At 55.6% G+C, this 16,697-nt stretch overlaps 5 protein-coding genes and 1 non-coding gene across 6 annotated transcripts; 4 read left to right on the top strand and 2 right to left on the bottom strand.

The window, feature by feature from the left end:
- Positions 1 to 794: 794 nt before the first annotated feature.
- Positions 795 to 3,551, bottom strand: LY79DRAFT_146139 (uncharacterized protein). The gene is made up of 4 exons (XM_060551008.1): positions 2,865 to 3,551; positions 2,715 to 2,814; positions 2,088 to 2,655; positions 795 to 2,035 (listed from the first exon to the last, which is right to left on the bottom strand). The coding sequence occupies exons 1-4, from the start codon at positions 3,241 to 3,243 to the stop codon at positions 1,088 to 1,090; spliced, it is 1,995 nt and encodes a 664-aa protein (XP_060420229.1). The 5' UTR covers positions 3,244 to 3,551; the 3' UTR covers positions 795 to 1,087.
- Positions 3,552 to 4,027: 476 nt separating this feature from the next.
- Positions 4,028 to 4,126, top strand: LY79DRAFT_t21. Its single transcript has one exon. It is a non-coding gene; the product is annotated as a tRNA-Leu (tRNA).
- A 201-nt stretch (positions 4,127 to 4,327) lies between these two features.
- On the top strand, positions 4,328 to 5,121 carry LY79DRAFT_146217 (uncharacterized protein). The gene is made up of 2 exons (XM_060551011.1): positions 4,328 to 4,351; positions 4,465 to 5,121. The coding sequence occupies exon 2, from the start codon at positions 4,687 to 4,689 to the stop codon at positions 5,026 to 5,028; it is 342 nt and encodes a 113-aa protein (XP_060420228.1). The 5' UTR covers positions 4,328 to 4,351; positions 4,465 to 4,686; the 3' UTR covers positions 5,029 to 5,121.
- An 18-nt stretch (positions 5,122 to 5,139) lies between these two features.
- On the bottom strand, positions 5,140 to 10,714 carry LY79DRAFT_146161 (uncharacterized protein). The gene is made up of 2 exons (XM_060551009.1): positions 6,903 to 10,714; positions 5,140 to 6,845 (listed from the first exon to the last, which is right to left on the bottom strand). Exons 1-2 carry the CDS (start codon positions 10,579 to 10,581, stop codon positions 5,269 to 5,271), a joined length of 5,256 nt encoding a protein of 1,751 aa, XP_060420227.1. The 5' UTR covers positions 10,582 to 10,714; the 3' UTR covers positions 5,140 to 5,268.
- A 2,937-nt stretch (positions 10,715 to 13,651) lies between these two features.
- On the top strand, positions 13,652 to 14,655 carry LY79DRAFT_146095 (uncharacterized protein). The gene is made up of 3 exons (XM_060551006.1): positions 13,652 to 13,909; positions 13,999 to 14,357; positions 14,431 to 14,655. The coding sequence occupies exons 1-3, from the start codon at positions 13,883 to 13,885 to the stop codon at positions 14,492 to 14,494; spliced, it is 450 nt and encodes a 149-aa protein (XP_060420226.1). The 5' UTR covers positions 13,652 to 13,882; the 3' UTR covers positions 14,495 to 14,655.
- A 661-nt stretch (positions 14,656 to 15,316) lies between these two features.
- LY79DRAFT_146103 (uncharacterized protein) lies at positions 15,317 to 16,289 on the top strand. Its single transcript, XM_060551007.1, has one exon. It carries the CDS (start codon positions 15,624 to 15,626, stop codon positions 16,191 to 16,193), a length of 570 nt encoding a protein of 189 aa, XP_060420225.1. The 5' UTR covers positions 15,317 to 15,623; the 3' UTR covers positions 16,194 to 16,289.
- The last annotated feature ends 408 nt before the right edge of the window (positions 16,290 to 16,697 follow it).

Here is a 16,697-nt window from a genome sequence, read left to right as displayed (position 1 = left end):
TGCATTTTTACCTCTTCGTTTCAGCTATTTATTTTGTGGCCAGAGACATAGGTTGTCGTTTTCAGCTGATTTCATGTTTCCCTCAAAGTTGTTCGTCATGTTGATGGACGCACATTAGGTTGGAACGTTGTGTTTTTGAGGATTCCACTGCAGGATACATACAGAACCCACCCTCCAGCCCCCGCTTCTTTTTTACTTTCGAATTTCTTTACAAAGAATTTACGTGTTAGTAGTATTAATTGCATCTTCATGATTGATATTGGCCTTGAACGGCACGCGTGAGGCCAATAACTATCTTGAGGGATGGGCCATCACAGCTGAACGTCATGATCTTACCAAACCATAACCGTGTTGTTCATGAAATAGCACCTATATTGGCAGCGCAGCACACCGCGGTTCAGCTACAAACCCGGCCCAGAAATCAGATGGTCCTGTGTAGAGACACTAGTGTTGACGGCAGTTTCTAGCGGGAAATCGGCGTTGCTTTACATATGGCATCGAGGGCATGAATGCCACATCACTACTGTCTCAGCCACGCAAAATATGCTCAAACACCGGATCATACGAAAAACCGACGTTTTTAACCACTAAGCATTGTCCACGTTTGACCGGAACGCAGGGGATGGGTGCTAGTTGGTTACACTAGCGTCGAGCTTACCGTGAGCCGACCGGACCCGGCACCGATGCCAACTGGCTTGGGCCCGGCATTGCCGATGGAGTATAGGACCGGCGGAGCATGAGGGAACCTCTTGGTAGAGCCATTCACCATGGTTCCTTGCGACGCTATTCGTGATGGTCTATGATCTCATTGGCATGAACGTTACATGCATCATCATATCTACTTCCCAAATGTCCTCTGTACCAATTTTAGACTAATCCTCAAACCAAGAAAACAGCCTGTATATAATTGAAATACATATACTCTTAGTGTCGGTCATGAAGATCCACCCCAAGATACAAAGCTCAGGGGACCACAACGATGGCTTGCCAAGCCTCTCTATCGTATTTGTGGAAGATCTTCAACTCACTTGGTTACCCCTAAGGTCGACGTGGCGGCGGCGCAGACCGGTCGGGCAGCAAGAACTCCTCAAGAGGCACTCATTTCCGCCTCGAGCCAGGAAGGAACCGCGGGCGGCCTCGCCCAGCCGTCCAGGTAGCTCTGCCTAGGGACGCCCTCGCCCTCCGGCTTGGCGTAGATGCCCGTGATGTACCAGACCGACTCGCCCTTCTTGATCGTGTGCTGGAGCGTCGGGATGGTCGTGCGGCTCTCAATCAGGTTCGAGTTGGGATCGGCGTTGACGAGTTTTGCCGTCCGCTCGATCGAGCTCTCCAGGGCCTTGATGCCCACGGCGCCCTTGGACACGGCGAAGGAGCCCTCGCTGCCCTTTGCTAGCCCCTCGGGCGTGTTGGTGTCGTAGTTGCCGATGATTTTGGGCGATGTCCCCTCGACCTTCTCCGCGTCGAAGAGGTCGAGGTACCGCCCGTTTGCCGAGTTCTCGTTGGCAATGGCGAACGACCCGTCCGCGGTTATGACCTCGCGGCCCGCCTGGATGTGGTGGATCCGGAGGTGCCAGTTGGGCGTAGGCTCCTCCGGGGGGACCAGGATAGTCTTGATCTCGACGTCCGTAAACGGCTTCCACACCGACACAAGCACCGGCTTGCCGCCTCTGGTTTCGATGGCGGCGTATTGCGAGAGTCGCCGGGCCTTCCAGTACTCTCCGCCGTCGTCCGAGAGGCCCAGCTGCGAGGCCAGTGCGTACTGCTCGAGGGAAAACAGGCCCGGAGGCACCGAGTAGCCGTACGCGCTCGAGTAGGCGAACCCGCCGTACTTGGCGTGGGTGCCCTTCATCGGGTAGCTGCAAGCCTGGCCGGACGATAAGAGCATGCAATGACCGCCAATGTTGCTCATGATATGGCCCGGCTGCTCGAGGGCTTTGATCCTGGGAATGACGCTCCAAGCCTGCTCCTCCTCCGAGGTCCAGAAGGGGTGGTCCTCGGGGACTGCGAGACAGATGAAGGCGAGGCAAGCCCAGTACTGTGGAAAGGGTTAGCGGGTTGGATTGCGCTCGTCTGGTAGACATGCTTACCGGGCTTCCGGGACTGTTGTAGTTCTCCGTCATGTACATGTTGGGGTAAGAATAGCCCAACGTCAACGTTCCGCTGGGGCTCCATATCCCATGCTGCGTCTGCCACCACCGCAGATGACGCATCACAATACCCTTCACCATACCCCATGTCAAAGGCGCCGGCAGCTCGACACCGGCGTAGGCGAGGGCGCCCCAGAAAGACACCATCGCGAAGCGGTAGCCGACGCTGCGGCCGAAGGGGATGGCCCGGCCTTGCTCGTCGAAGTAGTGCACCAGATCGAGCGCGACCATCTGGGCTCGCTTGCGGAACTCCTCAGCCCGCTCAGGCTCGTCGTCGCCGGCCAGCTTCGCGTAGAGGAGCTGGAGGAACTGGATGGCGAAGCTGGAAGAGTAGTAGTCCATCTGGTGGATGCCCTCCGGCCCGTCGTTGGACCAGCCGCCGCCCCGGTAAAACGTGTCGAGGTGTTTGATGTCCGCGTCGAGTCGGTCCTGCGAGAACTTGCCACCGTTCTTCTTCAGGCCTAGGTTCGCGAAGACGCGGAACCAAAGCCAGTTGGTGTTGGGCATGCTAGGCGGCGCTGTCAGTGTTTGGGTCCCAGTGCTGCGAGGGGTTCATGTTTTGCCCACTTCTTTTCGTTGATGGAGTTGCCCAGCCAATTCTCGACGTTAATACGTTCCTTTTCCGAGAGATTTTCCCAGATCGTGGGCGCAACGGCAAGAGAGAAGCCTGATGATGCGTTCAGCCAGAGTCGACCGCACGAGAGCGTCTAGCCATACCGAGAGGGCACATCTCAACCATGCGCTGGTCATTGTCCCTCGGGAAGCCCCAATACTCGGGATTCTCGGGGTCGGTGCCGGACTTTATCCCCTGAATCCACCATTCAGTGCCGCGATACTCCCCGCCACCGGCCAGGAGAGCGGCCAGACCCCAGATGGGGCGCAAGATACCTTCGACTTCGGAGGCGGCCTGGTCGAACCGCACGGCCGTGCCTCCAGGACACTTGACGCGGGCCTTCTGGGGAGAAAAGAAGGGCTCGAGGGGGTCGAGGAGGGTTTGTAGAAGCTCCTGAACAGACGCCCTGTCGGTAAGCTTCACTCTGGAAAAGGGGTGGACACCATTGTAGCCCAGGTTGAGGCCGATCTTGGGTTCCTCCATATTGCGGAATGATTGTCAACAATAATCTCTTTCCAAATAGAACGGTTAGGCAAGGCAGGTTTGGCAAGAAAAGCACCAAGAGGGAGGGAGTACAAAACAGACAAACGTTAGGCGGGAGCGGGGAGCATCGAGGTCATAACCAGCGGCTACGCAACATCTCGCTATAGAATTACTCCGGGCAACCTTGAACCCACAACACTGGCGACTTCGCCATGCCTCGCAGACGTCGGGTTAGTTGCGGGATGGTCAGGTAGCGGGGCAACTTCGGGGGAGCTCTTCCCAGTGTCATCCCACATTCAGGACAAGGACGGACAAGATCACCAAGGAGCCCGCTGGATGAATTAGGGGCCCCGCCGGCCAATATTGGGGTATGGTGGGGGTGGAGGGAGGGGAAGCTGAGCCGCGGCTAAATGAGAAATGGAGGGAAATGGTACGGAGTAGACGAACATCCTCAGCGACCATCCCGTCCGTCCAGCGGTACCGGCGCCGGTGCATGTTCGGCATGCTAAGCATGCGAAAGGAGCCGCTGCTAAAGACCCGGCGATGCATGCATATGTTGTCAATCCAGCGAATTATCCTGGTCTGATATCCGTACTCGCAGAGAGGAAACCCAATGGATGGAAACGCTGCATAACCCGCATTTCCGGCTTGAAGTCGCCATGCCGGCGCTCTTTTCCGGGCCAGTTCCGCTGGAGCTGACACTCATGCCCACTGAGGCGCTCCACTCAGTGTGGACTTTTACGGTACATATTATCAAGAACCGCCCAGTAGTTCAACAACATCCGGAAGGGTGGCCGAGTTGGTTATGGCGCCAGGTTAAGGTCAGCTTAACATCTGTTTCCTGGTGGGGCAACCCGCGCGAGTTCGAGTCTCGTCCCTTTCAGTTTTCATTTTTGTCTCTTTCTTCTTTCTACCAACCTGTATCGTCACAGTATTTGTTCACGTACGGCTGACTTGAACCTACCCTGTCTGGTCCGTGGAAAACTTCGGCAAATGGCGCCTATGAGAAACCTCTTTTGCCTAGCTCGCCAACGAAGACGTAGTAAAATCTCTTCCACCGAAGAGAAACAATGTCATTAGCTGACGCTGAAAATGGAAAAGACTACAGGTACGCAAGCCGGCGGAGGCCCTTACAGCTGTGCGATTCAGCCAGCATCATCCGGGCTCGACGTTACCTCCGTGGTGTCCATGCTGGGTGCGCGGGTGACAGATAATAAATAGTGTGGGACCGAGAAGCGGTAAACACATTGCTCTTCAGAGGCGGTCACGATATGCCGTCTGTGCCGTAACTTCGAAATGCGCATATTTCAACGGCCGTGGACGCTGGCTAGAAGAAGTTCCTCAGGCTGCTCCTCGTATGATGAAGGCCAGGCAGTGACAAAGAACTGTCATCCTCATACCAATCACAAGCCACATAGGCAGGCGGACAAGTCAACCTTGTGAATGTTGCGGTATTGTGTAATCTCAATATCAACAACAGCCGTCTACGCCACATCTTCCCAACCATCCCTCCAGCGTACCTTGCTTGGCCTACCTCTTTCTCATGGAACAATCGCACCATCCGTCCACCATGCAACAAACAACCAAAACCGCCCACATGACAAAATACCAAACCCACAGACCAGCCGGGAGAGCCCAGCAAGCCCATTATTTCCCTTACTATGCATTTCTCTGCCACGTAGAAGACGAGAGAAAGCGGCGACCGAAACAAAGACAACAACACAGCGACAATGCGATGATGCCTGCTCGTGGCAGTGCCCGACTCCATCCAGTCCCCTTATATAGTGTGCAAAATGATAAGTCACAAAGGTGTAGAAAGACCAAGCGGTAAACCGGATTCGTCTCCTCCAGGACTGAGCCTATTTCTTTCTTGTCTTCCCTTCCCAGATCGTAGTTGTGTGATGGTTTCGAGCTGTACGAGGGATGGGCATATCCCTTCAAGCTGGTGTTCCTCGAAGGTAGTAAACATTATGTAGTTTGTGTATATATGGACTCGGCTGGAGACTCCACATATGAGATCCAAGCTCATGGTTCTACAGGCGTGTTCTCAACCGAAGGTGTCGGGGGTATCTCCTCCTCCTTCGCATCCGTCACAGTCGTGTCTCCTTCACTGACGGCAGTGTTGGTGGAAGTCGCCTTTTCCCGCCTACGTCTTCTCATACGTCTCTCTTCCTCGGCCGTTTGCCTCCTCGAGCGCCGTAGGCTCTCCATCTTCTCCGGGTCGGCATCGTCGGCCCCGTCTCCACGTATACCCTGTAGTAGCATCGCCGCGCGATCAGCGACATCGTCTTCGCCGGCTTCTCTGGGCGACGACAGTCCTGGACTGATGGGGTTGCCTTCTTCGTCAATGGGCGCCTCCCTGGGCGACTGCTGCAGGGTGGCTTCAACCTCGGGGATTTCGTTCGGATCAGGAATCTTTTGTCCGGATGCTATCCGCACTTGGTGACGATCCTTGAGCCTCGCCCTACGACGTCGATCTCTCTGGTCTCGGGTCTGGGGTGCGGCAGCACGCAATTTCTCCAGTAAAGAGTCCATGGCACCTGCGCTTGATGGCGAGGGTGGTTGCCCTTCCGCCTTGGCACTCGATGCTTGGAGTTGCGCGTGCTTCCGCTTCATGGAGGCCTCGTTTCGCTTGCGCGTCTCCTCCAACTGGACGTTCTTCTCCCTGGACTTCTTCCACTCAGAGATAAAAACAGCAAGCTTAGCAAAGAAGTCCCTGCGGGCGTTTTCGTCGGTGGGGTCTTCGCCGTAGAACACCATGATGTCGTTATAGCTCTTCATCATCTCCTCCAAGTATAGCTGCATCTCCTCTGCCTTTCGTCTTGCATCCTTCATGATCCTCTGGACGACCTGGCTGACGCGATCTTGGGGATGGAACTTCTTGGAGTCGCTAAGGTTACCAGCGTCGAGCGACATCTGCACATTCTTGACCGTGTCAATGTACTGTTTGGCGTCCGACTGGAGCTGCTCGATGTTGATCTTCTGCGCCATCATCACGCCCGAAATGTCGTTTGCGAAGTCTTCCCATTCGGGGTACTGGTTGCGGACGATGCGTTCGACCAGATCGGCCAGTGTGGATTCGTTCTTGTCATCCTTGACCATGCCAAGACGGGCAAGGGAGCTCAGCTTGAAACCGCGGGCTTGCTTGTTGGCATCGTTCATGTAGTTTCCGATATCGAGAATGAGACCGAGGACGTTCATCAGGGACACGGAGTCTCTCAAGGACTCGGATACATGCACAACTTGGCGCATCTTCTCGGTAATCTCGTCAAAGTCGGGCTCAAAGCTCCTGGTAAGCGCGAGAGCGCGCATTCTAGCCTTCCAGTAGTGATGTAACTCGAAGGCCGTGAACAGGTAGATTTGATCCTGCCTTGTGAGCTCGGCTGGATCCTGCTCACGGTCCGCCTTATCAGGGTTAGCGCCCGTCCAGTCCTTGCTGTACGGAGCCATTTGCTTGGCTGTGTTGTCGGGGATATTGCAGAGATCGTCTTTACGCAAGAAATCCATGACAACGCTATTGTCCAAGATATCCTTATCGCAATGAATGATCATTTGCACAATCTTCTCAACAGAGACTTGAGAAAACTTGGCAAATGCAATTTCTAGGTACAAGAGTCAGTCACATCACATTATATTTTCAGGGGGAGGGGAAAACATACCAAAGGCTTTACGAAGGTCTCCCGAGATGATCTGCTTTTTGTCATCCTTCTTCGCACCTCCACCAATGCCAAGCCTCTTGATTTCTTTGGCCATGAACAGCTTTTCGACCTCGTCCAAGATACCCTTGCGGCTAAGTTCGAGATACTTCTCTTCCCGCTCCTCAGCAGAGGGTGCATGTGCGGCCCAATGAGTGGTCAGAGGAGAATCGACCTTGTCCCAATGGAGAGCCTTGAGCTTCTTCTTCGGGCGAACGACAGGAAGGCCGAAGGAGGGTCCGCTAGCAAAAGGCGTAGCCTGTGAGAGGAAGTGCCCAGAAATTGCACCAGGCAATGGAGGAGGCGGCGGTGGTGGCATTCCAGGCGCACCCCCCATTGGTGGTGGAGGCGGCGGCGGCGGCGGGGCAGCACCGGTTGGCGAGAGCATCCCAGGCATGGGAGGGGGAGGTGGTGGTGGCGGTGGGGCAGCGCCGGCTTGGCCAGGCATTGGGGGCGGCGGAGGTGGAGGGGGAGCACCGGTTTGCCCGGGCATTGGAGGTGGAGGGGGAGCACCGGTTTGACCGGGCATTGGAGGTGGAGGGGGAGCACCGGTTTGACCGGGCATTGGAGGTGGAGGAGGGGGCGGGGGCGCGGCGGCACCGGTGATTTGGATCTTGGGAGGCTCGCCCTCGGCGGGAGTGATGGGAGAGCCGGGCTCGAGGCTCGGGTGTGACGGGCCCGTTGTTGCGCCCTCGACGTCTTCAGAGTCACTTCCTTCGTATCTCTTCACCTTGCCAGCCATCTCGCCAAAGAGACCAGCTTTTTGGCTGGGGTCCATAACGGGGCGGCGAATTTCAACGACTCTGGGCTTTTCGTAGACGACTCCCTCATCGTCCTCGTCGTCATCTCCACCTTCTTCGACCTCAGGGGAATCGCCTTCGATATATTCGCCGCGTCCGTTGACCGGCTTCCGTGGAATCTTTGTGTTGCGGTTGACGCTTCCAAGCATGCTGTTGGTGAAGTCTCTTGGCGGCGTACCCGGCCCTGATCCTCCCGATCCGATGGCAGCATCGTCCATTTCCTCGCGAAGAGCGCGAAGGCGATCCGAAGGTCCCACAGCCTCTCCCCATACTCTGCCCTCCAGCTTGAACTGCGTCTTCTGGCGTTCGATCTGCATCTGCAGACGCTCCATGAGTCGATCGCGATCCAGGATACCTTGCATCCGCGCTGGGTCTTCTTCTCCGAGCTTACTGCCCTTAGCAGCGGTGGACGCAGCAACATCCTGTGCATCCCTAAGCATAAGGTATAGTTCTCTGGTCTCGAGCTCGTAGCGCTGCGCTTCCTTCTGGCGCAATGTCTGTATGTTCTCCAGCTCGGCTTTGAGGCCGTCGGCCTGCCGCCGCTGAGCTTCAATGAACCTGGCCTGCTCATCCAGCTGCTTCTGGAGTTTCGCCACGAGGCCATCAGCGCCCAGCTCCATCCTCTCTCTCATTTCGTCTCGCTCAGCCATGGCGGCGTCGGCGACTTGTCTGGCCTCCAGCGCCTCGTCCAAGGCTTGTCTGGCTTCCGAGTCCGTATGGAGCTTGTCCAGCAGACTCTGAACGGTAAAGTTCAGGCTCTGCTTCAGGTCCATATTCGGCAAGCGCCTGTCCATGGCCACATAGCTGAGCATAGAGTCTACCAGCTGGAACATTCGCAGTCGCTCTTCGCCATCGTTATCACGAATGAGGAGCAGATGTTGCAGAGCTGATATGAAGTAGTCCTGTGTCTTGCTCCCACGCAAACGTTGCTGGATAGCGTCGACAATTTGAACAGGGTCGTTGAGGTCCTTAACCTCCCCTTCAACGCTGTCTTTGACGCTGTTGTTCTCCTTCTCCAACATGTCCTCGTAGTCGATGGCCTCATTTGTCCGGAAGTGCTCGACCTGCTTGTCGATGAGGTCGTACTGGAACGAATCCATTTTGGACAGGATACGTCTGATGCCGCATGCTGTGAACTGGGCACGAATATGCATCCGGAGCTGCAAGTCCTTCTCTGGCGCATCCACAATCATGTTGATGAGAATCAGTGTCGCAACCGCGTATTCCATCAAAAGGTTCTCCATGCCGATACCACCGCTTCGGACCTCGTCGCTGGCTCCCACCATGCTGCCCATCTTTCCTCGGCCATCCACCGTGACCTCAACGAGCCGCATCCAGGCATCGAAGCGGCCGTTTTCTCCTTGCTGCGTTTTGACCGAGTCCAGGGCCTGGATGACCTTCAAGTGGCCTTCGCCGTCGCCCCAGTGGCACAGGAACGTGAGGACTTCGCTAACCAGCTTCCGGGTCGTCAAGCGTTGAGAGGTGAGCGAGGTAGCCAGTGCAATGATAACTTGTTGGTGTGCGAGAGCATCGTCGGCTCCAAACTTGTTGTTCATCAAGGCCTTTAGGCACTTGATGATATCGTACTCGCGATCAGAATTCCTGTCGGATTTCCCATCCGGAACTGGGCCTATTGCGGTCTTGCGGTTGAGCTTCATCAAGACGTTGGTCAACGCGACCTGACCTTGGCACTCGATGAAGCGCTTCACCCAGCCGATCTGCTGCGTACGGAGGTTGACCTCCAAACTCCCAAGTCCTTTCGTGTCCAAGCTGTTGTCCATCACACGTCGGACGTACCATTCAGGCGAGCCCTCCTCGTCCGAGTTGACTAGAATCTCGGGTGCCGCATATTGGTTCGGTTTCGCTGTTTGTCTCCTCTTTTGTTCCCCTTGCCACTCGGTCAATCGGTCTTGATATAGCAACGTCCACTTCTTGTCAGGCGCGTACGCGACCATCTGCCGACGGGCCTGTTCGGGTAGGTTGTGCCATCCTCGTTTTTGCATCAGCGCCAGAAACATCTGGTTGATGACTTCGTCGTTGTCCGGCCGGGGGAAATGGAAGCCATCGTGTCCGGTAGGTGGCATGCCGGGAAATTTTGTCAGTCGGTGTGAGGAGGGAGGGTGCGAGGAGTCCCTGTTGGACAAGTGCGAGGAATAGGAACTCTGTGAAGAAGCACTCGGTAATGCTGGTCTTGATGAGCGATTTGTGGTCATGTCATAGGTGCCTCCATTACCTGATGAGAATATGCTAGCTTGGTCAGCAGAGCTACGACCCGCCGATGTCATATACGAATCGTATCTGGGGTTGTGGGACCCGTTGATTGTGCTCGCCGTGCTTCCGCGACTAGGCCCAGGTCCCCACTGTTGGTATTGCGTCTGACGACCGGTGGTGGCCATTGTGATATTTGACTGCGGAACGCGCTGCGCGGACGCATGTGAGCCGGCACCACCCGCCATGATTGACGGATCGAAGCTGGGATATTGGTGAAAGTCGCTCGTTACTTTGTTAAGGTGATGCGGCAAAGGGCTCTGGCGTAGGACCCCAAGCTGATCACCCCTGGGTAGATATTCGGTTGGAACCGGCGACCTGGAATCGTGGTAGGTATCGTATGGGATGCTCGTCATGGGACCGGCCGACAGACCCGATTCAGGGTATTCGTCGATGGATACAACGGACGAGTCGCGGTGATGACGAGAACCGCGCGAGTGTGTGCTGGCCGTGTCGGAGTAGTCGGCTCCAGCCAGGTAGCGGCCTTCGTCGCTCGTGTTACGTTTGTCTTTCCTATTGCGCGAGAAAAACGATTTGCCTCCTGATGACTGCCTCGACTTGTCGGTAGAAGACATTGTGGGCGCAGGAAGGGGAGGCAGGTGAAACACCTGGCCCTCTCACGTAAAGCTCGATCGATATGGCACGTCTTCGGATTATCAGAATTGACGGGTCTGGATAATTGTTCGGGCGAGCAAGGTGGCCAGGGCCGGTCGCATGATTGAAGCTCTCTCTAGCAGCCTACGTGGAGCCCTGTGGTCGGTATCGAGCCGTGTTGAATCTCTGTCCGCATGAATCGGTTATGTTTTAGCATGTCTTCTGCACAAGTTTGGTTCAAAGCAAGTAGAGGTTTGGGCTTGGGGCCGGGGACCTAGGGAGGGGGGCACCCTGGGAGGACGCACCTTTGGTCACCCTGAAATGCGACAATTTGCTAGTCGGGGGGCGCTGGGATACGTCCGCCAGTTCAATTTGTCCGACTTGGAAGGTTGTGTCGCTGGGCAAGGGCAGAAATGGTTGCGCGGTGACGTAGAACAGACCAACCAGGATTGATTGAAATTGGGAAGACGACCGAATCGCGGGAAAATGATGGTGTGTCACGAAAGAGAGTGGATGGACTTTCGGGTATCCAAAGCAAAGGCAAAGCCGGATTGAGTATCTGGAATGTGCCGTACAGCTGGTTCGCAAGCTGAGGAGCTGCAGGGCTGGGCGGGCTGGTGATGATGATGGGCCTGGGCAAGTGCGTGTGTTTTGTCTGTGGGTTGCGGCCCAGGATCCCCATGTGAGGAGGGGGAGGGACCAGGAAACAGGCAGTCGGATGCTCGCTCGCGTGTTCCGTCGACGAGGTCGCCGCTCCAACTGGTACCACCTGGATATGAATAGCCGATGATGATATTGAGCAAATTGTGAGCAGAGTTTGTCCGGTGCCTCGCAGCGTCGATCAGGGCAAACTCGAAGGGCATGGGAAAAGGGCCGTGTGGTTTCTGCGTGGTCTTGTCGCTGGCGAGGACGGCGTTGCAAGTGCGGAGTCCACTGATGAAACGGGGCTCGACAAGGGGCCGCGATTGACTTGACACTTCAGGGGCAGCAGATGTGCGAGTTCCTCTGCGGAAACTGCCTGAGCGTTCTCCGGGGGGCGGCCAGGTACTAGCTAGGTACCTAGGCTAGATAGTAGCGTAGGTAGGTAGGTAGGCAGCGACGGCGCGAAGCCTCCAAAGCCTTGGCCTTCTGGTGGCTTGGTGGGTTGTAATGGTGACAGCTGGACTGGAATGTGCGGCGCAGAATGACGAAAACCAAGGCAAAGAGAGATAAGAGAGAATGGAGGAAGACAGACGAGGAGGGCCAGCAAGGGCGCCAACAGAGGTGGCGTAGGTAGGGGAAGGGAGAAGAGATTCTAACGGATCCGGCGCTTGGAGTGGGGATGTTCGTTGGCGAACTTGGCAGCACTCTCCGTTGAGGTCCAGTGTTGTGGTGTGATGGGATTGCGAATGATAACCCGCAATGTACCTATTTAGCAGAACTATAGAAGGACTGAAGACTAGATCTGCCCGTAATTGCTACGCTGTGTAAAGTACATGCCTTGGTAATGTACTCCGTACGTACGGACGGATATTAATATTGGCATGCGATGCTACGGGGGCGCTGCTGCATCGCTCAGGGGGTGAGAACGTGGGCATGGGCCTGGACCTGGACCTGGACCTTTATGTGGATGTGGATGTGGATGTGGACGCGGGCTGCGATCCAAGAAGGTGCGAAAGAGCATGGAAAGGAATCCAAGTCCTTGGGGTGTCTGTGAACTATTATCCAAAGCACTCAAGACCGCCATCGGCATCTGTCCTCTTACACGACTAATCCCGTAGTACAGGTTTGGCGCCGTATTGGCCAGATGAATTAGCAAGAACTCAAAAAGGTCGCCGAGCTAGTTTGGCGCCGGCCAGGGCCAAGCGGTGTTGCGTGTGCGTCAATCAGATGCGATTCTTCATATTACCCCAAACCACTTTCGCATTCGTCCGTCTGCCATGGCCCAAAGCAGAAGCTTACATAATAATTCTTTCTAGCTAATTACGTGCCTCCGAGCACTCTCGCTCTCCTTTGCGAGGATCCTGACCGCGTTCTGACCGCTTTCTGACATCTAGCGGACGGTTCAGCTGCTGGTCCCTACCCCCTTTAGATAGATACGATACCGTACCGTACCGTAGGTATCTTACTTGCTGTAGGTGTGTGTAGGTGCCTTGTACTCGTACGAAGTAGACCCCTACGACCCTTTGGGCGACGTGTGATGCAGGGCTCAACGACCTAGGTGATGAGAACCCATTCTTTGGGCCGATTACAATGCTTTCGAGTTTCCGAGAGGGGTCTGGAACCATGTACCTCCACCTGGAAATGTGGTGGTGGGGTACCTGAGTTATGTTTGGCATCAATGGCATCCGGGGTGTCCACCATTGTTGCAGGCCCAGCTAAGCGATATTGATGCTTATTTAATCTTGTACGATGTAGGTAGGCAAAAGTCGGCCATTACTACGTATAACGACCTACCGACTACTCCATGGGCCGCTTGCTTATTTCGCTGCGCGTGTCGTATGAGACAGAGTTTTCTGTGTGTGGCTTCCCAGCAAAAGCAATGAATAATTACTGGGTCGCTAGGTACGAACGGAGTACAGACCGATACCTAGGTGTATTAGCTTACGCTAGCATGCCCGACTCGGCAAATCTGCGCTGTCGTGATCGGCCAGGTTCCTCATATCCTCTCGAACGCTTACAAAATGGATGGAGTGTAGAGGGGGTTGTTCTGGATACTGAGAAAGCAAGGCAAGAAATGTGTTCAGCCGTGGCTCATCCCGCTTGCATTCACTAGGAATTCCCTAGGAACTTGCTGCGGTGTCTTGGCAACTTTCTATCCAACGGGGGGAAGCATGTTGTGAGCGAGCTGACGGCTGTCGATCATGAACCGCAGTGGATGGAGGTGCGCAATCGACAGCTTGTCTAGTGGGCCAGTCCAGGTAGGTTAGCACGTTCAAGGCCCAGCATCAGTGTAAGGTGCCTCCGAGGTGCCTGTCCAGCCCGGCACCGGCCGGGGCCAAGTGGCCCTGAGGTTGCGTGTGCGTGCCCCCAAGCCCATGTCGCTTTTGCTCCCTGTCATGTCAAGCCGTCCGCCCGGTCGCCTACGCCCACGCCTGGCTTGGCAAGGCCACACACCTCATTGGACAGCTTTACCCGTGCTCGGCCAGTGGCCTACAGCTACGTAGGTAGGTAAGCCCGCCGATAGTCGCCGCGCCGCCTCTGTTCAGTGTAAACCAAATTTTGGTTTACCGGAGAGCCGAATCCATCTACGATCTAGAAATTCGATAATCCATCTTCTCAACATTAACACCGCGCCCCATCATGGGCGCCACGGTATCGGTCGTCAAGGTGCGCCTCCCGTTCCCATCTGCGCGCGTCTTGCCCCTCCCAATTGCCGTGTCGTTCCGTGAGCTGACCAGGCCCTCTCCGCGATATAGACCTTGATCGTGCCGGCCATCGTCTCGCTCATTCTGTTCCTCGTATCGACCTATCTTCTCGCACCGCTATGGCGCAGATGGCGCAGTCGCTATAGCCAATACCTGCCCATCGACTCCATAACTACCTCAAGTGTATCATTACGGCATCGCTTGCAGAACGGCATTGCAAGGCTGATGGTGCCCAGCACCTGGAGGCGGAATGCTCATGAACGTCTCGTTATTGCAACCGATGCGTCCGAAGATGGCTTCATGTCAGAAGACGGAGAAGAGCTTGGGGAAGTGGGGGAAGATGCCCGAAGAGCCCTAGCAGATGATGCCCGGCAAGGCAGGCACGACAGCACGAGACGGTTGAGTAGAGAGTGAGCCTAGCTTGAACCCCACCCACCTGTCACCTATCATGTGGCCTTGGAGCTAACACGTTCTCCGTGCTAGCCTGGAAGAGGGCTTCAGAGACGAGAGTGACGATGAAGACGATGGAGCTGGTAATAGGCGGTAGCATCAATCTTAATACTCACCTCAGCCTCGTCTTCCTTTGTGTCGGATGCCTACCTTGGTCTCTTACCAGTCGATGAGACATTCAGCTGAATCTCGCGTCAGTCACACGTTGCCGCACAGAGCCCATTTCTCCCGCCTTCTATGCGATGCAGCGTTCCCATACCGACGAGCTGTTTTGCAGCTGCATTGGCCAATCTACTTAGGCGCCGCTCTCGAAGGCCGTTCGGCGTCCGCAGCTCGGATTCAGGGAAGCCTCTACGACGGCGACCTGAAGGGTTTGCCCCTCCAACTTCTTGCAGTTTTCTGGGGAGAGTGTCGGTAAATGGTGAGGATAGCCAAGAGTTGCATACAACTCTATGCTTGTATCAACATCAGCCAAACCTTATACCGCCTCCCACGCTGCCTTACTTTTCTCGCGTGCCCCCCTCCAGGGCAGACGCAACCGCATGTCCGAAACAGCTGCCGCTCAGGCGCTTGTGTTTCCGTCCCGCATGTCCATACACTTTGTCTCGCTAGGCTGTTCGGGTTTCTTCTCCTTTGCCATCATGGATGGCATCGCCCGCCTTCCTATACTCAACGAGACTCTTTATATGCCGCTCTCCGAGATAACATAGCAAGCGGTATGAGTGGTTGATAGAGGTCAGCAGTTCGGAAACAGGTCCCGTTTTGGAGCTGTCTGCATTCCTTCTGACAAGCGTCACACCACTAGCCGATGCTCAACGCTCCTGGAGGTCAGACTGATTAACCACTGCCAGCGCACATGTCAGGCACAGCCCAGCAAGAAGGGTGCACAAATTTTGCTCAATGTGTGCCTCCGTGCGCCATGCCTTTTTGAAAAGGCGCATGGCCTTCCCGGTCAGGGATTCGGAACGGCCTAACGGTGAGGTCAATGTTGTGCCATCTGCAAGGCACGATTAGCTTTGCTAAAGCTTGTGTATATTCCCTTCTTGGCTGCTGCCATTGTCCTCGTTGCCAAGCTCCCCACTCTCTTTGTTCACCACCGCTCCCCTGTCGTTTGTCCAGCAGGAACAAAGGAAAGGACTCGATCCAAGTCCACGGACTCGTCACCCCAGAGATCTTACGCCTGGTTCATATAACGAGTTCAGTGTCCCTCTTTGGCGCTGGCGACCATGAACATTCTTAAGACTGTTATGCGTAAGCAGGAGATGGCGTCCAACCCCGCCGCCGACGACAATTGTTGCGCGATATGTTACGAAAAGGTCGGCGAAGTGAAGGAGGAGGGCGACCGAGAGGTCTGGCGATACCTCCCCTGCGGCCACCGCTTCGGTGGGGACTGCATACAACACTGGCTCGGCGTCGCCAGCGTCGAGGAGCCACACTGCCCGTGGTGCCGGGCGAGCATGCGGTGCGACTGCGGGCATCCCGTGGTGCCAACGACGAAGCCGGCGCGCAGCTACATGTACTGGGGCTGGATGCCGTGCGAAATATGCCACACCCAGCTTCAGCGGTCACGCAAGACGTCGAAGTACTTGCGCGGCCAGCTCTTGCCGCGGCTCAACTCCCTCATCCACTCTCTTGACCACAACATGGCCTCCATCCCGGCGGAGGTGCCCAAGGAGCAGGAGGATACGTCGGGGAAGGAACCGTGGGAAGACCGCGAGGTGTGGAGGAAGAAGTGGATAGAGCACTTTCTGCAAGAAGATCGGAAGGCTTCTACGTCGAAGTCGCCCAGGAAATAGCAACAACCACTTGCCACGACGACGGGGGCGCTTGCACGGGACGACAAAAGGGATCCTCCAGAACCGAAGACTCAGTCGCGCCTACCTAGTTTGACAAAGTCGGTTCTGTGGAAAGGAATACAGCATTTCAGCGGATGGACCAGTTGGCATTGTGACACGCAGGGTCTGGGTGGCTTTTCGTCGGTCGCATCTCACGAAAGCAGACAAACAGAGCTGGTCAGAAGACGGGGGCATTTGGGCAGGAACATGGTGGCATTTTGGCGAAGCCCCTCGAGGTTATGACACACGACAGATGGTATAGCTGACAGGTTCCATTTACCCCAGGTCACAACTACTTGATTTTTTTGCTTTTGTGGAAAAGCTTCCATCTTCTTCATTTCTGCAGTCTCCTATCTGTCGGGCCCTCGGTATCACGGACGTACGTCTGAGGGACCGCCTCGTGGGAAGATTATCCATCCGTGTAAGACTTACCATGCCATAGCAATATCCAGACCATTCCCCCTT

The sequence above is a fragment of the Colletotrichum navitas genome (genome assembly GCF_030913465.1).
Source record: "Colletotrichum navitas strain CBS 125086 chromosome Unknown LY79scaffold_2, whole genome shotgun sequence".
NCBI classification, from domain to species: domain Eukaryota; kingdom Fungi; phylum Ascomycota; class Sordariomycetes; order Glomerellales; family Glomerellaceae; genus Colletotrichum; species Colletotrichum navitas.
Note: the sequence above shows the minus strand (reverse complement) of the source record. Positions and strands in the feature narration are given on the sequence as shown.